Here is a 21,394-nt window from a genome sequence, read left to right as displayed (position 1 = left end):
ATGACTCTTCATTGTGACGCTACCGAAAAATGTTAAAAATTAAATTTTGATTTCAGAGCCTCCAAACTTTAGTCCAAATACACAGGTTATGCCGAAAGACGAAATTTAGAAGTTGTTACACCTAATACAACGTTTTTGCTGGTAAAAATTTGAATATTTGTGGAGGGCTCTGAATGCGTCACATCACTTTACATCGGCAACGAGGGTAAGTGCGTCATTCAATACCTGGCCACTACACACCCCAGGCTACACCATATTTTCATATTGCAAACTAAGAAATTTTTACCAGAATTACTTTCTTTTAATTTTTAAACCTAACGAATTATTAACAAATTATAACATTTCAACTCTTCTAAGAATTTCCCAAACTTTGAAAAAAATAATTTTACATATTCACCTACTTACGTCGTTCCTTACACATCAAAGTAACCAATCAACCTCCCCCACATATTCGTTTTCTCGACCGGGGAGGCGCCATATTGGCCCTTGCCACTTAACATGCAACAAACACACGACAGTTGAATAACGATCACCGCTAGCTGTTACAGCATGCTTTAATGTGTAACTCTACTATTTACGCACATGTATATTGCTAATTACAGATATAACGGGTGAGTTTTAAATAATAAGAATTATGCTTTCATCATGTTAATACGAATAAATAATAGAATTTATGTAGAAAATTTAGAAGAATTTGATATAATGTTAAAATCACCTTCATAATTAATTTTGATTCAAGCGTAGTATTAGTTGTAATTATAGTGTGCAGATATAGGATAACCTTTCCATCTAGCGGTTTTCATTATATTATTAATAACATATCATGAATAACTACTAGTAATTAACATTCAGAAACAAATGAAATCGAACAAATATTAAAATGAATGGCATGATTTTACCCAATGGGGACCATACAACCCAACAAACGAAATAATAACAACACTAATGTGAGGTACCGATAAACGGTACGTTACAAATTATATTTTTAAATTTCAAATTACGAAATAGTCTGCAACAATAAAGAAGCGATAATGGTCATAACAGTGATAACAAATACATTTTTTTTTTCATAATCATCTTCAATTGTGAACGGGTAGTTGACAAACACACCCTCATATGATGTTCCAGAGTTCACAGCTGTGGCCTATATTTTTATACTTGATCGTGTTCATTGCAGAAAATCCTGCTTCACTTAAATAAGATGTAGAAAAGGGGAATGAGAACTTTCACAGCCTTTGCAGAAATAATTGGATATTCTTCCCGGAGAGAAATCCAGAATGATCCCATATCTTGCTGTGTGCTGGAGCTTCAAACCCCGGTCATTCCTCACATCGACCAATTCACTTTCTTCCTATACATTTAATTCTGCTGACTGTAGGACAGAAGGCGCAAAGAATCCCTCACCCAGTAAAACGAAGTCAACTGAAACGTAGGAAAATACTTTTTAACATAAGTACACAAAAAAGACAATGTGTCTGAAATGAGGTTTGTGTGAATTTTACAGCACCTTGTAAACTCAAATTTTGTTCTGTTTTCTAATTCTGTCCTCCCAATGTGAGAGTTTCTTCTTGAATGAGCAAACTTTGTCACTTGAGGTTAGGATATTTTCGTTCTTTCCCTGCACATGTTTTTGTTCAGCGCATTGAATGTTTGGAAGTGTCAGCAAGAAAAGCAACTTTATTGCACCAACAATCATTAGTAAGGAAATCGGCATATTCACTTTCTTCTGACAGAAAGAATAGAAGTTGTTCTTTAAGTGCATAAAATCTTGACAATACGTTACCACGAGACAACCACTTCACTTCTGAGTTTATTCACAATCCATTATAGAACATAGATCTGAAAATAACCTTGTTTCAAGAGAATTTGCTTTTATGTAATTAACCATTTTTACCACTTGATTTAATACTTCTGTAGGTTCAGGAATAAGTGAATAATATAAAATAGGGACTTCTCTATGGAGAAAGTAATATGTAAATGTTATTACCGTATTCTTTTGTTTTGCTAAATTCGAAAATCCCTTTACAGAACCTGTCATAGAGGGAGCGCCATCAGTGCAAATACTCAAACAGGATTTCTGTGACATGCCTGCTGCATCAAAATAATCACTTACTAAGTCAAATATATCGTGTCCCTCAGTTGTCTGAGAGAGCGTTTTACAAAATAAAAACTGTCCAATATGCTTTCATCATGAATGAATATGACAAATGTTAATAACTGTCCTTGAATTGTGACGTCAGTTGACTCGTCCAACTTCATAGAAAAAAAAAAAAAAAAAAAACAACCTGAGGGAGTAATTCTGTAGTTTGAGATTCAATATTGTTTGATATGTCTTGAATATCTAATAATATTGCACTAATAGTATTATTTGACATGGGAATTTTTTTCGATGTCTTCCCCAAACATTTTTACAATTTGCTCCCACTTTATTCATTCCACCATTTCATTAATTTGTTATTATCACCGTCTGCCTTAGCTTATAGATCACTCAACATATACACACACAAAAAGGAGGCATTACATTCGGAATGAACCTCGTAATATAACTTAAACTTTGCATAACAATGGACAAATAATAATCAGAAATAATATCTTTCAGATGGTCTTGTGTGTTTTCTGCACCATGCCTGCAGAAAAAGGCATTTCTGACTTTACTTTTCCACTTTTAATTAGTTTAATAAAAAAAATTTTCCAACATGCTTGTGGATCACAATCTTTACCCTACTCTTCGAGAACTACCAGTGGCGGATTACCAAATAGGCCCACTAGGCACGTGCCTAGGGGCGGCAACTCTTGAGGGCGGCAAATCGTTTCTCCAGAATATAAAAAATGTCTTACGTACGCAGTAACAATTTAGACCTTTGAAACAAATGTTTCAAATCTATGGTTTATAACACTTTCGCTTCATACGGAAGAAACCTTGGTGTATTGTATATATCATATGTGTTATCGAGATGTTCCGTCTGCTCTGCTTCCTTCAGATTCGAATTGAGGCGTCAATCACTTTGTTTTTTAATCTGTGCTGTGACTTTTTTCGCTTGCAATGACAATAATGCAAGCCGCCCACCCAATCTTGCTGTTTTGTTTTTGTCAATAAACCGTTGATTTGTCACCACCCTTGTGAAACCAATGGCCAGGCGACAAAGAAGACTGATTGTTTGAAACTCGCATAGTCGCATTGCCTGTACAATGTCAGTCTTTTTTTAAAAAATATATATAAAAGACAGAGCGAAAGAAAATACAGTCGGTCATTTTTTAAATTCCTGTTAAGTGAGTTAGTGCATCTTTCGCATGAGCCTAAAAAGTGGTTGCTTTTTAACCGTGTTATTAATCTACTCGGAGATACTTCTGTTATATGCAGACGAGTATTGGCGCTTTGCAATAAATAATTACGCAGATATCTAATTCGATGTAACTAGTTTTTGCCTTACCGTATTTTCTGGTGCATTCAGTTGGTTGTTAGTGCGTTTGCGATTTGGTGTTTTTTTTTCAGCGTGAAGGAGAAGCAACCTTAAAGAAAATGCTTTTTACACTGGATACATTTTTTAGGCGAACTGAACAAGTGATTTCCGAAAGCAGCTCAGTAATTGATATGGAAGCGGTTACATCGGGTGAACTCTGTGAAACGAAAAATGTTGACAATATTGTGGGTTTTGTGTATGAAGAAAGTACACTTAAAGTAGTGTCTCCTCAGTTCGTAGGAATTAGTGATTGTGACAGTGAGAGTGCAAATTTCGTTAGTGACGATCGTGCCGAGTGGTGCCTCAATCACATATTCAGAAGTCACATTGTAAGAAGAGTTTTTTCTGTCGTAAAGAAGTTGACAAGTCGCGGGCTTCCTTTACGTAGTCACGAAGAAAAATTCAATTCTCTGCACAACGGGCAATACATGATGTCTTTAGAGCTTATTTCTGAGTTTGATCCATTTCTAGCAGAAGACATTGAATGGTTTGGAAGTCCGGGGAAAGGTCATAAAAGCTACTTGCCTTCAACAATTTTTGATGAAGTTATTGAACTACTTGCTGATAGAGTGAGAAAAGAACTTATTAAAGACATAAAACAAAGTAAATATTTCTCCGTAATAATTGATTCAACTCCAGATATTTCGCATACTGATCAGTTATATTTTGTGTTAAGATACGTGAATAAAGAGGGTAAACTTGTTAAACGGTTTCTTTCGTTTCTGTCAAATCCAAGTCACAAGTCTGAAAATCTAGCCGAAGCTGTAATAGATATTTTGACCAGACATTCTATTGACCTTACTAATTGCAGAGGTCAGTCGTACGACAATGCCAGCAATATGTCAGGGGCATATACAGGTTTACAGGCTCAAATTAAGGCAATCAATTCTAAAGCGTATTATGTGCCCTGCTCAGCTTATTCTTTGAATTTGGTCGGAAGTAGTGCAGCAAGCAGTTGTAGGGTAGCATGTGCTTTTTTCAATATGCTTCAAAATATTTACATTTTTTAGTTCAACAAAAGGCTGGAACTTACTTGCTTCTTTCATATATATCCAGGAACGAAAACACTAAAAATCTTTATCACAGACATGTTGGTCAGCACGAGAGGAGGATGAAAACTGGGATAGTGTAATTCAGACCCTTACTCATGTAAGCGATGATCCTTTTGAGAAAACTCTAGTTCGAAATTAGGCCTTATCCCTCTTGAAAGAACTAAATAGGGTGGAAACTGTTTTCATGATCACTTTGGAATGATATACTGAAGAGATTCCAGAGTGTCACCGTGAAATTACAAAGTGTCAACATAGATTTAACAATAGTACATGTTCAATCACTTGTAAACTTTATAACTTCTCTTCGTGACATGTTCGACTCTTATGAGCAAAAATCCATGGAGAAAACTGATATGGATTACGAGCGTAGTTAGAAAAGGTTTAGAAAACGTAACATTCAAGCCTACGAAGTAAGAGACAATGAGATTGTTGTAGCAGGAAGACAAACATTTAAAGTTGAGGTGTTTCTTCCTATTCTTGATAAATTGCACGTTGAATTAATTAGAAGAAAGGAAAAGTATAAAATAATGTCTGACCACTTCATGTTTCTAAGTAAGTTTCTGCAAAGTTCTTGTGTCATTTCGGAGCCCGCAGCCAACCTTCAGGCTGTATATAAAACTGATCTCGAATCAACGTTATCAAATGAATGTGTATATTTTGCGGGACTTTTGAAAACGAGAGAAATCTGTGACGCACCAGCAGAAATGCTAGCATTTATATGGAAAGAAATGTTGCAATCTGTGTTTCCAAATATGGAGATTGCATTAAGAATAATTTGCGTACTACTGTACTACTGTAACAAACTGTTCAGCTGAACGTTCGTTTTCGGCTCTAAAAAGACTGAAGACTTATCTCCGTTCAACGATGTAAGTTATCTATTTCTCATATCGAAGCACACATCTTGACTGATGGATACATCAACTTTGAAGAACTTATACACGAGTTTGTAGCAATCAAAGTGCGGCAGAAGCACCTTCATTTATTACTCCTGAATTTAATTTTTCAATACATTACATAATTTTAGGTATAGCACATACATAAAATGAATTGTTTGTACTAGGACTATTACTTTTATTATTGATTTTTATACTTCGCTTCTTATTTCACTAGTTTTATATTAGCCTTAAAATGTTTCAAATACTATTTTTCTTTTGAGAAGGGCGCACATTAAATTTGTGCCTAGGGCGCCGACGAAGCTTAATCCGCCACTGAGAACTACTACAAATAGAGTTACGGTTTATGCAATATCTTTATCATAGGTGAGATTACCTGTATATTTCTTAGAAAAGTAAAGCCTCCACAAATGTTAAAAAAAAAAAAAAAAAAAAAGAAAAAGAAACGGTGCTAAGGGAGACGGTGATAATAAGAAATGAATGAAATAGTGGAATGAATAAATAAAGTGTGAGGAAACGGGAGAACCTCGATAAAACCCAAGCACACGGTGTTTGTCAACCACAAAGACCACTTGGCACGATCTGGGATCGAACTAGGGATCACACGCCCAAGAGATAAACATTCTACCGCTGTGCCACTGCGGCCCCCAGCAACGGCGAAGAGGCATTTCCTATAAACAAAAAATTAAAAAAAATAATATGATATTTCACTATATAAATTTTATATATACACTACTTACTTCCAAACATACTGAACATAAAAACGTGAAAAGACAATTCATGGATTTACTAGTAGAGATATATACTTGCATTCGCGGAGAATGCAAATAAATCAATTTTCAGTTAAGAGACATCGACGTTTCCTCACTGTAACTTTGAAATTATCATCCCACGTTATCTAGAAATCAATACCAATCTTGCATGAGATTTCTTGCGAACGATAGAAGAACCAAAATCGACATTAGAGTAACTAATTAGCACACAAATAACCCATAACTCCGGCATTTTAATTATTTGATCGGAGTATTATAGCATTAAGTTTATAGCTAGAAGTTAAGCCAAATCCCACAATTTGATGAAGAACTCCTGCTAAACGGTAGCAGCCCCAAACTCGGAATTAGAGCACCAGTTAGCCCATAAATAGCCCATAATTCCGGCGTTTGAGTTTTTTTTTTTTTTTTTCCGGTCGGAGCATTGTTACCGCATCGGGGGTTCTAGCTTGATGTCAAGCTAGACTCGCCCGTTTTGTTTCCGATTTCCCGCTAAACATTAGGAGCCAAAAATTTGAATTATAGCAACTAATTAGCCCATAATTCTGGCGTTTGAATTTTTTCGATCGGACCATTGTAACCATATGGGAGGTTCTAGCTTGATATCAAGCTAGACTCGCCCGTTTTGTTTCCGATTTCCCGCTAAACATTAGGAGCCAAAAATTTGAATTATAGCAACTAATTAGCCCATAATTCTGGCGTTTAAATTTTTTCGATCGGACCATTGTAACCATATGGGGGGGGGGGTTCTAGCTTGATATCAAGCTAGACTCGCCCATTTTGAATCCGATTTCCCGCTAAACAGTAGGAGCCCAAAAATTGGGATTAGAGCAACTAATTAGCCCATAATTCTGAGATATGTTCCGGTCGTTTTATTGTTGGTGGTTGGTCTAACTTGACACGCGTCATTTATTATCATTGTTCAAGTCATTCTACACGTGACCGCAGTCGTAATACATTATTGACTATCCTCATTTCTTCGTATTGTCTTTACGACTCCATCCACTTATTTACCGTAGTATTCTGTACTTATTAGTACATCTACTCCTGTCGAGCTTTATAAATGAGAATCCATAATTGAATCTATTAAGCAATTTCCAACTCAATAAGACCTACAATAACCTTCAATGTAATTAAGGAATTTGATGCAATAGTGGCGTAAGCGAGATCACGCCTTTTTTGCACCAAACACATAAATGACTTTCACCATGCTTGTTTAACCTTCTGTGAAAATTTTAACTCAATATCTACATTGTAGAGATCAGGGCAGCACTTCGAATCAACAGCGATATCAGCCAGAGTAGCGTTAAGACATCGTTTATCAGCTGCTAACACCACTTCTATCCCGCCAAAATCAGTTTATTTCCCTCCAAACACCACAATACAGTATGTAGAAGAATATGTCAGTGTTTTACGTGAGTGCAGAAAGAATCCCGCGCCTTTTCAAGTCATTGATGGCAGTGCAATTTTAAGAGACTCGAAGAATCATTTCATGGACTATTTCTACCCAAAACCTAAGAGTAAAATTCTGTTCAAACTTAAATCATATGTAAGGCTGCAGTGGTGTGTCAGCGGTACAGTTCTAGCATCAAGTATCTACGTGCCATTGTATACGCTATTCCAATATATCAAGAAACCATTGCCTGAAAGTATAGCGCTATTGTTGACACTAGTACGAAACTGAGGGTAAGAGCCTCCAAGTTGACTGATATTAGAAGTCTCTGTAGGTTTGTGCCACACTGATAAAGCATGTTTTGTCCCAGAGTGTTCTGAAAAACGAGGAAGAAAATTCGGAAAGTGATGATGTTCCACATGACAGTGAGAGTGACTAAAAAACATAGCACTGACAAGCGTTTCAAGTAGTTTTCTTATTATATATTCTCGTAACATCTTCCTTTTGTTTCTGAAAGTTAATAAAGAGTAACAGTGTAGTAAATATCTCATTAAGTAATTTTTAATTTTTGTGAAAAGTTTTGATGCTGGTGGTTTGATGCAAAAAGGGCGTATAACACAGTTGTTTTCTACACAAATAAATCTAAATAAGAAAGCTAAGTACTACGTTAAAAACGTATATTTGTCTTCATTAACATGTGATTTACCAACAATGGGAATAAAATGCTGCATATTGTATGTTTTATGTAAGAAAAACGTTACTTAAATTTTCAACATCGTTTTTCTCAAAATGCATATTTCAGACAAGCCCGTATTACATCAAACTCCTCAGTGCTGCTTGTTATTTTTTAATCTCGAAGATGAGCAAAATTTATCTCGAAATATATTGACTTGTTCGCTTAATTTGAGAGATTGACAAAGTAAACGTTTATTTTGATTTTTGTCTTTCTTTCTCTCAATTCTTATTTAAACTAATTTTTATTCAAAGGGGATTTTTTTAAAACCAACTTTTATGTAGAGTTTTATAATTTTATTTATGTATGTTTATACTCCGTAGACCAAAGCAATCAGAAGAGAATGTTATTAGCTGCCACCCACTGGAGGGAGCAACAAAAAAACCTCGGGATATGATGCTTCTGGAACGAGAGAGCTCAAGACTAAGACGACAAAAGATACTAGTAAGCGCTTTGAAATTTTAAGATTGCTTGCGTTCATTATTGTTTTAGCATCTGTGTAGTGTATAGTTAAATTGATGATAACACTATAAAGCCAGTTACTGTTAATCTTGGATGCTTCTTTTGAATACAGCTCACGTATTACTTGTTGAACTGTTATTCTGAGAACGTTGTCAGGATAAAGGATATCAAAACGAAGAAGGGAGAATTAAATTTGCATCTAAATACGTTTTTGACGGAGATTGACGTAACATTCGTCATTATCACCGCTTTGAAAAAAGGAAAGCACGGACATCGTATATCCTGGCAAACTAACATTCTTAGCAGGGAAACAGATATCTTAAAAGCAGTGGAGGTTCTGGAGGAAAGTTACATCGTTAAAAAAGTAATGTTTTATAGCTACAAGCAAGAAAATTAGTACACATTGTATCACTACAAATAGTTTGTAGAGATACAATTTAAATTTTATTGATGTGACTTCCCTCAAGAGCTACCACTGCTTAAAAACAGTTATTGTAAGAAGATATTTGAGCGTATTTTTTGTCTCTTCTCTTTCACCCTCTTTTTCTTGTCTTAGCAATGATCTCAAAATTAGGGCGAAAATTTGACCAGTAACGCGAGTTTTTTTGTAAAGGTTATTAGTAATAATAGTCTGCGATAGCCACAGCGTGATAGTCTTTAATATTAAGGATGTGTCGTATCGCAGTTCAACAGCTGCGTTATATGATTTTTTGAAGTGAATAAAGAATGAGACTTCATATTATGATATATATAAAATTTATTTCTTCTTTTGAGAATGAAAAAAAAAAAAAAAATGGAAAACTAAACTTAATCTTAAAAAAAAATGTACTCGTAAAGTTTCTCCACAGTTTTAGCGCTGTTGTATACACACACAAATTTTCGTTCTTTCTTGCGTACAACATCGCTAATCACATTTTTGGAATTAAGTTCTGATTTTCATCCTTTTTCCATTGTTAAAAGAAGAAAATATGTACTCTTCGATAAAGGCGTTAAAGAAGAAGGCAGCATTGAACACGTTATTAGTGAAATAAATTATTTATTTAACATTTAAGCAAAATGTAATTCGTCAGCAAAACTCGGCAGTCCCTTCGAAATAATAAAATAATTTGAATAATAATTTTATAACATAAAGGCATGGTTTGTCACACTGGAATTCCATAGCTGTATAGCCAAGTAAGTGCTTGTAGCTGACTACTATCCATTTCATAAAGATAGGCCCCTGACTTCGAGGTGCTGCTGTGACGTCCAGTCAAAACTTATACTGCATTGTCGTACCTCGTTGGAATTGTTGGAATGTTGTCTTTTCAATACTTAAGACATACAAATTTTCTTTGTACTGTATAATGAGAAAAAAATTGAAATTAATGAAAAAGTGCGTATTTTTTCGTATTTTTTGGGTAAATCAATGTTTGTAGGACTATATCTCGGAAAGGAGTTAACATGAAATAATTTCCTGTGCAAGATATGTAGATGCATATATTACCTGCAAGTTCTGAAAATTTCATTACTCAACACGTAGTAATTTTCGTGTTATTCAGCAAAAAGTGAGACATCATTATCTCTGAATTGCGGCGGTGTATTAACAATCTGAAAAAACTTTTAGAAAGATCTTAAAGTAGCTTTTTCAACCAAACTGTTTTGACTTGTTTTAAAAGATAAACAATCACAAATATGACATTATGATTTTCTCTGCTTTGCGCCCTTCGCTATCGCAGTTTATACGGAGTGCTACGTTGCCACATTTTCCTGACGCGTATACACTCTCAGCCGGACGGGTATTTAAACTTGTTACGCACTGTCCGTCACTTTTTAGAGATATTTTAAAAATGTAATATCTCCACAGATTTTAAACCAATTTCTTAGAAATTAACAGGATATACAGTAAATGTACCAAGTGTTCAAAATTAGAAAAGCGAACTCTTATCTTGTTTGGATTTGCATGTGATGGTCCTCGAAAATTTGTTGATTTTTGTCAGTTCTTCACTTATTGCACGCAGTACAAAATACACTTGCACAGAAACAAAAACACGCACAAAGTTTATTATATGATACAATCTTAGTTGATATGTAATATTGAGTTTACAATTCACAGAAAATCTGTTTTCAGATCTAAGAGCTCCAAGCTACATTAGAATCTGCCTTTGAATAGGAATGACGCGTTTTTTTTTTTTCCGGCGCAGTCTCAGGTTTACTTGAAACAGAGTTACTATCTTGTTCACTCCCGGATACGCCACTGAGTACAGAATAATCAATGTCCTTACTATTAATTACTAACTCATAACCGTCTGAGTCAGAGTCATTCATCAGTTCTGCAATTTCATTATCGCTAAACATTTTGCCTCTTCTTTTTGTAATACCGCCGCTCGTGAAGGAATATCCATTTTTTTTTTTTTTTTTTTTTTTTTTTTAAATCAAAAGGCACAAGATATACTTACGAAAATATAAATGCCCGTTCGTCCGTCTCATTGCAATGAACCCATATGATATGAATGCGTGTGTAAGTTTTTGACGCCTACGAACCGAAGGGAAGTATTGAAGACTTAATCAGTGCGACGTGATTAGACGCAAATACAGCCCTCGTCACCTACTCATTGCATTGTTTTCTTTCGTTGAAAGAAAACAAAGGACCCATTCTGTGTTACTGTACATTCGGCAAGGGAATTGATCGCAGAACTTGGGTGAACACGTGATTGCCAAGGCACATTTCTTTTTAACCTTTAACATGTTCGTAAGCTGGAGAGTGTGTATACTGATAGATCTTGAGGTAGAAATGGAGCAATTGTTTATAAATATTAGGGAAGATAGCAGGAGCAGCGATGAGTCAACAAAGTCATGACGAAAGTGAATGAAGTAAAAAGATTAAGAGATGAGTTTTTGGATGTGTTACTTCAACGTTTTATTTCGATTACATTGAGATGTGTACACTCATGTCCAAAATTATTGTCGCATATCTATAAATGTCTTCTTGTAAGAATATAATTTGATAATGATTTTGCAGGGTACTTTTAATACTGATACTATATGTAGAGTCGGGAAATGTATATTTGTGGTAAATTTCATAGGAAAAGAATACGAAAATTAGCATGAGTAAAACAAAATGTTGCTAAATGGATAAGAAAATTTTAGTTTCGTTTTATTGTTCTTATTTACTGCTCTTTTGACATGAAATTTTCCACATAGCCTACATGTCTTTGCCGATTATACACATACTAACATTATAAGAAATACCAGGCGAATTCGTTATCAAATTATATTCCTACAATAACATATTTATAGACATGCGACAATAATTTTAGACATGAGTGTACATGCATTAATGTTTTTATGATGTTGTGAAAGGTTATAATAAATACTTTTTCCTATTACATTCTTATGAAGTAGGCTTCGCGCTACAAGCTTCCTGAACGCGACAACACTGCACGACAGCGTTGCCGCACTTCCATTTACTGTATGCTGTTTCTTCATATAAGCGCGGGGAATTTAAAGATTGGGTTGCAACATGGCTCACCGCTTAACGCAGAGAACATGTTGAAGTAAACATATTTTTTAAAAAAAATAAATACTCTACCAAGTAAACCCTTTTTTGTTAATAGTTCCAAATATTTGGAACACTAGACTTCCAAATTTTCGAACAGTATTTTGTACGTTTCTCTACCTACCATGGTAAAGGAGATCAGAGCTTCGCACATTTGTTTTAATTACACAAAAAATATCAAGTGATGAAAATTGAACTTTTCACAACTTACAGTTAATGGATGCATCTACATATTGTACACAGGAAATTATTTCACGTGATCTCTTTTCTGAGATATAGCTCTATAAACATTGATCTACCAAAAAAGTACGAAAAAATACGCACTTTTTCATTAATTTTTATTTTTTTCTCACTACATAGTACAAAGAAAATTTTTATGTCTTAAGTATTAAAAAGACAACATTCCAGCAATTCCAACGAGGTACGACAATGCAATATAAGTTTTGACTGGACGTCACGGCAGCACCGCGAAGTCAGGGGCCTATCTTTATGAAATGGATAGTAGTTGGCGTGCATTGAAGTGAGTAATAGTTGTTCAGCGAATCGACTTGCCGTCACCAATATTTCAGTCTTATATAACGTACAGAGCTCCTCCGTGGCTAAGCGGTTAGCGTACGCGCCTTTGGCGTGGGAGACCCGGGTTCGATTCCCGGCGGGAGCTCATGTGGTTCGGATTCCACGTTAATCAGTAGGTCCACGTCTCATATAGCCTCGCTGCTGAACGGGACGCTAAACTAAAATCAACTCAACTCAACTCTTATATAACGTACAGTGTGTAACTTCCAAAGATTTCCTTCTTTTACCAGAAATCAAAGTCGACACCACGCACATACCAGAGGTATGAACGCTAACTATTAAATTATACCTCCAGATTATCTCATATTATTCTGTGAAGTTGATTAGTTGGATTAGGTTTTAGCGTTTCTTTAAGCAGCGGGGCTAAATAACACTTGGATCTACAGCTTAATGTGCGGTCCGAAACACACCACCGGGAAACGAACCCGGGTCTTTCGCGCCAAAGGTGCGTACGCCACCATAAAAGCCACAAGGGAATTTCATTCTCGGAAGTGTACGAAGGAACTTTGCTGAAGTTTAGTATTATAATTTTTGTTTATTATTATTATTATTTTTTTTAATATTATATTATTATTTCTGATTTTAGTATCATTTCATATAATTTACTTTTGTTTTATTTCCTTTTGCTTTTTTGAATATACATATATATATAGTTTTCCCCACCTGTATTGACCACTTGTTCCGTTATTTTTATCTTCTTCTACTAGGTTCTTCTCTCCCCACTTTCAACTTGCAACACTATCACGTGATTCAGAATGCCATCTTGACGTCGCTTCTCAGGTTCCTCTCTTTTCTTTAGTACTATTGTCTTTCTCCACGTGCATTTTTTATCTTCTGAAACGTATTGCGAAAACTGTAGTAGATTTTCTTTTAATATACGTCATGGTGTAATTACTTTCTTAATAGGTTCAAAAGTTATAAGTAGTATATGCTTCTTTGTTAGGATTATGTGATTTAATGTTTGAGTACTTGTGCCACTGCTAGAAAAATAACAAGTAGCAGCATCACGTGTACACCACGTGAAAGAGTTTGGTTTTCATAGCGTGGTATTTTCTCAATATTGAAACTGGAAGTTCTAGTAGATTTCTCCTACTTTCGGTTTTAGTAGGGAGACTAGAGTGGAGATGATATATACTATTACCGTTTTTGCTCTATGGCCATCAACGTTAAAACCAGAAGTGGTTGAATTGTGCGACTTCCGGTTTGAATGGGGGAATAGAAAGTTAAGAGAGAGAGTGCTTATTCTTAGAACGCTAAATTGATTTTTTTTTTTAAATTTTGTTGTCTCTTATTGTTTTTGCTCTATGTAAATCAATATTGAAACCAGAAGTTGTAGTGAATTTCTACCACTTTCGATTTTAATAGCGATTTTAATAGAACAATATTGGTGGAAATGGTATCTTTTCTTGAGATGTTCAATCGATTAAAAAAAAAAAACTCGATATCACTTACTGTTCTCTCTCTATAGCAGCGTTTCCCAACCGGTGTGCCGCGGCACACTGGTGTGCCGCGAGTAAATCGAAACAAAATTATTGATTCTATAGCAATTAAATTGCAGGACACAGGGAAAAATGTATGTTTGTATTTCACATTACTATGAACGTCTAATATGAATCTACAATTTTAAGTTTCAAACCGCGTTACTCTTCTGTACATTTTTAATATTAAAAAAAATATTTGTTATCATTGTTATGACGTTATGACCATTATTGCTTCTTTATTGTTGCAGACTATTTCGTAACTTCAAATTTTAAAATATTCAACCCTTTCGGAAAAAAATGCATACAAATTACCTACATTTGTGTTTTAAAAGTAAAAGAGATTTGTTTTTCGTTCGTTATTTAGTGATCTTCCTTGTTAGTGAAAGTTTGGATGCAGTTTTCGAAAAAGAAAGCGTATTTTAAAAAACCTAAGTCCAATATTTCATTGCAATTGTTTTCTATTTTTAAATTAAAATGAAAAATAAGCATAATGATTTACCATGGTGGAAAATCAGTGATCGAGCTTTCTTCTCTGTGAGGAGATCAGTAATCACAGAAAAAGATACCATGGTATTTTATATTTAAATATAATAAAATCGATGTGTGCGCCGCGAGAATTCAAGTTACACCCATAGTGTACCGCAAGTTGACAAAGGTTGGGAAACGCTGCTCTATAGTGTTCAACGTTAAAACCGAAAATGTGTGGTTTCTATCTATCTGGTTGAGTGATCACTTCCATCAACGAACTGTTTCTAACTTTCACTCTCTACACCCTGGGCAGAATTCACGGAGATCCATTAAGTAGTTAAGATTTTTTTTTGGCTTCTGAACGGACGGGCACACGGACAGAGTGAATATATGAATGAGTTTTGGTAAACCAAACTCCTTAAAAACTATCAGATACATGAAATTGATAACGAACGACATTGTAACGCAATGAAAATTCGTTTATCTCGATTTTCTCAAAAAACTACTCATAACAATTTACACTTTAGCATGTCATTTTGTTCCGTTCGATTTGATTATCGATTGATATATCTTGTTTCGGACAAAATAAATATTTTGGACAATATTGTAAGTTTACGAGTTAATCATAATTTTGGGGTCACGGTGGCTCACTGGTAGAGCGCTTACCTCTGGTGGGCGGGGTCCCTAATTTGATTCCCACCCAGGCAAGTTTATGGTTGACAGCATCGTGTCCATGGGTTTTCTCAGGGTATTCCCGTTTCCTCCCACTTTCTAATCCCACCAATTCTTCCTTATCATTCACTTGCCTTAATCATCCGTCTCCCTTACCGTAAAGGGTGTAACATGAAACGTTAAACTGAAAGATTTCATTTCATTTATAATCACAATTTTGGGCCATATCTCATTAACTATACAGTATACTGTCCTCTTGCAAGTATCATAATAAAAAACTTGATCGTTGTGTACTTAAAGATGAGTTTCATCCTAATAGGTGACGTGGTTATCGTCCTGCATCAATTTCTAAGTTTGAAAAAAATCTCTAAAACTATTTATGATCTACACTGACTCATTACTCATATCATGTTTTGTAGCTCAGTGAAATTTTGGTAATATCTCCCATCTTTGGACATCTCCTCTTTTCCCCCGTTAACCGCTGGTAATATTGTAGTTTATACTTACGGGTTGACATCCCATGCTGAGGCTCTGCATGTAGGTCCTAGAGGATGTGCTCAATATATTGCGTCTCGCGAGGAATACATGTCAGGGCCGGCGCGAGGGGGGGTCGAGCCGTGCCATCGCCCGGGGCGGCAAGTCTGATTGGCGGCAAAATTTGAAAAAAGAAAAGAATACAGGGGCGGCAAAATTTGAGAAAGAAAACAATAAAACGGCGGCATGTGAAAGAACCGCCCAGGGCGGCAAAACTTCTGGCGCCGGCCCTGATACATGTTTCAAGGAGTGTGACCCACTTGGCACGGATCCACATGAGAATCTGCAGGGTAATTTTAGTACAGACATCCATTATGTAGGCACTTTCTCGGAGTAAACAAGCTGTTTCGAGTAACCCATGAAGGAAGTCCTGGAGTTGGAATCGTGATCTAGATGCCATTCAACGGGATCACGTCGACCAATCCGTGACGTGGGAATAACACAACCAGCCATTGGCAAACCATTTGTTTGTAGGGTGAAGATCCCCCTTTTACTTTAAATAACAAGGAATGGTTCTGTGAGAAGGGACAGAAACAATATACGACTGAAGCTGTTCTAGGTATAGCGAAAAAAGTGTCAATGGTGTCAATGAATATGGATCCAATGACACGGGTGCCTCATGTTCCATATCACTCCATCACTTTCGAAACAGTGACTTCATTGGATGCATCGAAGCCTTGGAATTTCGTATCACTACAGTACTGGTGGTTCTGACAGTTTATTTAACCACTTAAATGGAAAACAACATGCCATGCCCTATGCGAACGAGGAATCCTATTGATGCCACAAACCAGGTATAGAATTCGACCCCTCTATCTGAGTCATTCTCTTCTAGTTTCTAATGCGTTCGTATCTTGTACGAATGCCACTTGTGGGTTTGCAGAATCCGTGACTGTCACCACATCCTGGTAATCGATATTGTGAGCTTCACGGTAGTCTCTTGGCAAAATATATCAAGACTATCGTGGACATTTCTTCGTCGGTAGCCATTGTTCGATGGTGATTGCGGGCTGATTGACACATTACTTGTTTCACGAAAATTATCTGTTATGATGAAGCAGTAGAAAATTGGAGCTCTCGCGGAGTGTCTGTTCTTGAAGTCGGCAGCAACATTTCCTAGTCATTAGAATCACCTTAGTTCTTTCTTGCATTGTCATGGCTCTTATGTTCATCATACGTGATCTGCAACGGAGATAAGATCAACCTTTAAGTGTAAATTATTTTTGAACCGTGATGGTTATCAATAAATTAATTGCAGCATTACCTTTATATAAAAATTCTCGTTGTTTGATTCTTCACATATGACCCTTTGCTATTTATGACGTATGGAGTCTACGCAATATGACAGCTGTGACCCAGAAGTGCTCTAACACATAGGGTCCCTAATTCGATCTATAGAGGTGAAATCGAATCTGCCATAACCTCAACCGTTTCGGAGAAAAAAGTGTATATTTTGAACCAAGGTTTGAAACACGTTAGCTGTTTCACCCAGTACTGTGCAAAAAATCATACAAAGACGAATCAAGTAATTATGAATGGCCATTTTTTTTTTAAAGCAACATTTGCTCGTATACATAAATAATATATTTAGATAGATATCCATCAATAAAGAATTGAAAGAGGTATAGAGGTTTGGTTTATACATCCTTGTCTTCGAATAAATGTACTCACTTTTGAGTTAATTGTTTTGGTAATTTTGTGGGAATTCTTTTGAGTTAATTGTTTCGGTAATTTTGCGGGAATTCTTTAAAACAATTTTTAGAAATAATTTCACATTTTTGTAATGAAATATTGAAACATATACGTATGTCAGAGATTATGTAATATCTTTTTCCGTAATATAATTTTTGAAAGAAAAAAAAGGTACCTAAGAAAATTTTCCTTTTTCACTAATGTTTTGGATATGAGTTGTGTGGTATCCTTTATGTAACTGTCTTAAGGTAAGAGGTGCTGAGATACTTAATGAAATAACCTATTAATGAAACGTTGTAACTAATAACTTTTCCTCCAAATTGTGTTGTTAAGTAGGAGATATTTGCATACACGTCTGAAGTGATGTTTTTGTACGTTTCTAGGTTTATTCAGGTAGACTTCGTAAAGAGTTACAGGTTAGTAGGAGCAATATTAATACTCCTTAATACTAACATTAGAACCCCTTAAAACCCAAAACATAACTAATGAGCTTTCACTTTTTTTTTTCAAGACATTGCAAGTGAAACTTAGATTTTTTCCCTTCCTTTTTTGTTTAAAAGTAGCTGATAAAGTGATCTCTTGCACAAGTATGTTTCGTTTTGCTATTTCTTCTTCTATAAACAGACTTTATTATCATTGTGTGATTCATGTCTCCCACACATTTTTTTTCTGTAAATTGTTTCCACATATCAGCTATGTAAGTAACAATGAAGTTGCTTAAGGGTTCAGGTATTTCTCTTTTCATAAATTCTTAAGACGTGAGATCAACAGGTCACACCAGAAAGAAAGAAAAACAGAAATAAATTTGTTGTTAAAGTGATAACAAGGTTAAAAACACTTTTCTGATGGCAGGCGATTCTGTCAATTAAAATAAGTTTATACCCTGCATACTGTGTTCCAGGAAAACATTAAATTGTAATTTAAAAAAAAAAAAAAAAAAACTGAACAGAGCCAACACTAGCGAGACAAACCATGACCTCGCATGCTAACACCCAATCTTTGGTAATTACCCTTTAAAATAAAATTTGAAACTGAAGATAAAATTAAGCGTAAGAAAAACTTTTTAAATAAATAAGGTGGGTGAAAGCAATGGGGATCACTCACCATCCTCAATCATCTTGCTTTACAATAGATCTGAACATACTCTGGAACTACAACAGTTCTCCAAAGGAAGAATGCTAATGGGACTTTTAAGTTGTGTTCACATTGTAAGTTGGTTTCAAATTCTATCTTTTCCACACGGTATTCGTTTAAGCTTTAGATACGGTAACGAAATTGGTATCGCGTGAGGGAATAATTTTATACCACTATACAACTTGCTGCTTCTCTGTGAACTAGAAATCTGTTAACTATTAATAAATCTTCATGTTCAAGTTGAACGGAGAGATCTAATTATGTAATTCAATAACAGCCTTATTCTTAGCTCGTTTCTTAACTTTAAAGCTCAAAACGGTTTATTTCCGTTCTATAGACTTCTTTTTAGCTCTTTTCGTAACTTTAAAGCTCAAAACGGTATATTTCCATTCCGCAGCCTTCTTTTCTTAACTTTAAAGCTTAAAACGGTATATTTCCATTTTTAACGGTGACGTAAACGTCATTATCCAACTTCTGTCAGCGAACATATGTTCTTGTTTCTTGTATACTTTGGGAAAGAATTGTTTTGAAACTTGGCATTGAGTTCCCTCGTAGGTAAATGGTGAGCGTATATGTCTCTGGCGCGGAAGATACGGGTTCGTTTTCAGGTGGAAACAGGCCCGTATCCAGGGGAGAGTCTAGGGGGGCCGGGCCCCCCTAAATTTTTGCTGGCCCCCTCTAAAATTTTCACGGTAGGCTTGCAAATGAAATATAATATGGTGATGAACAATAATATTGTTGGATCGGGCCCCCCTAACTTCAGCCCCCCTAAATTTTTGGGCTGGCTACCGGCCTGGGTGGAAACCCATGTGATTCTGAACTCGCGTTAAGTTGTAGATTTACATCATATCGCCTCGTTGCTGAAAGGGTCGCTAAATTCTGTTCCAACTAACTAACCAAACAAACACATTTGGAACTGAGTTATGCTTGTACAATCCGCCGCAAAAAACCTGCAAAATGAACATGTAAGTTTATTGTGAAACGACGAAGTCTTTTGCTCCAAAATAAGTGTGAAGGGGAGGACGCCGAGGTTTCTTCTGGCGTGATTCGTGCCACTTAGACGTTATGTTGATTCCCTAAGCTGTTAGGCGTAGTTTGACAATAAACTTATATGCTCATGTTGATTTTTTTTTTTTTTTTTTTTTTTTGCTGTGGACTGTACTTTTTTATAATACTCATAATTCGTATTATAATGTAAGCATTATATAGCTCAGTAAAACATACTTGTGCAGATGATTGAAGTCTAATAAATAAAAATGAAGAGTTCGTGGAAGTTTTCCTATATTTGTCTTAGTGTGTATTGCTTAACTTCCTAACCCTTACGCATGTATCAACTTATGGTCATTTATAACATTAAAACACTTTTAATACGTTTCATATGAATACAAAAATCTTAGTAACTATTGATATTTGTTCTTTGTCTTTCTTTTTGAAATTGATAGGAAGTCTCATGAATTCAGTACGCAATATGAGTGTTATTTAATATTTTGTAAAGATTTTTGGTGCAATGTTCTCGGTAACATAACCTTTATAAGTTTGTTATGAATTGAATACTAGAAGCAAGAAACAGCGTAGTTATTCTCAAGTTTTGTAAAGCCACGGTCCAGAAGATTCTAAATTACAGTCTTGATACTGAAGACTATGCGGATTTAAACCACTGTCTGTGGTAACTTACCAGAACTTAGGTTAAATGTTGACATTATAGGGATTAGTTTAAGGTTATTGTATATTTAGTATGTGTGGATAAGGTTCAGCCTATCAACAACCCATACTTGCTCCATTATATTCAAAGCATTGTACACAGCAAACTCTCTGCTAGATTGTGGGATTCCTCCAGGATGATGACGGACCACTCGTCCTTGATGCGTTCAGTCAGAGTTGCGAGGCCTTGGTTTTCGAAAGACTGTGTCCTACAGTCGAGATCATAAGTGCTCAATAACATGAAGATCCAGGCTGTTACTGGCTAGTTACTCCGGACTCCAGGGAAGTTCTTGGCAATCTCATCATGGCTTTTGCAGTGTGACATTTAGTTCCATCGTGCATCAGAGTCACATACTTCTGAACAGGAAACAAGATGGGATTAGTAGGATATGCTCGATAAACAGGATGAATTTTATTAGGAGTGAATCGTTTTTACTTTCTGAGCAACAACATGTTCTGTTTTTCAATAACTTGACAACTTGAACAGCTACCGTATCTTAAGGCCGAACTTAGGTGGGAGTGTTTGAGGCGCCGATGATCGAACCCGATGATTTTGCCGGTATGGTACAGGAAATATCTACACCAGACTATCATCAGTGAATAGCACGTGAGCACGTTTCATCCGTCCTTCATGCAATTCATCACCAAAATCTTCATCTCGTAGTCTATTATAAAACTTAAGCGGTCGGATACGTTTTTTCTGCGAAAACAGTGAGTTTCTAGGCTGCACATAAGCTTTCTTCTCTAGTCGATGCTCCTAAGATGTTTATAGAGTACTGGCATGTGACTAATATTCTATCCTGAGATTTATATTTTTCTGAAAAAATCATTCTTAGA

The 21,394-nt window shown here is 35.7% G+C and overlaps 1 protein-coding gene across 12 annotated transcripts in view; it reads left to right on the top strand.

Annotated features, from left to right (window-relative positions):
* The window catches only part of LOC145685882 (endoplasmic reticulum lectin 1), a 93,371-nt gene that overhangs the window by 34,131 nt on the left and 37,846 nt on the right, over positions 1-21,394 (top strand). For 8 of the 12 annotated variants that reach the window (XM_081758611.1, XM_081758610.1, XM_081758606.1 and 5 more), the window contains exon 6: positions 8,626-8,746. In XM_081758611.1, the coding sequence (XP_081614737.1) occupies positions 8,626-8,746 (121 nt within the window). Of the gene's footprint in view, positions 1-8,625; positions 8,747-18,105; positions 18,139-21,394 lie in introns of all 12 variants that reach the window. The other 4 variants (XM_081758602.1, XM_081758601.1, XM_081758604.1 and 1 more) reach the window with 1 other exon arrangement.

This window comes from Thermobia domestica, chromosome 5, assembly GCF_964235325.1.
Source record: "Thermobia domestica chromosome 5, izTheDome1.hap1.1, whole genome shotgun sequence".
NCBI classification, from domain to species: Eukaryota; Metazoa; Arthropoda; class Insecta; order Zygentoma; family Lepismatidae; genus Thermobia; species Thermobia domestica.
The sequence above is the reverse complement of the archived record's forward strand: the minus strand, read 5'-3'. Positions and strand labels throughout refer to the sequence as shown.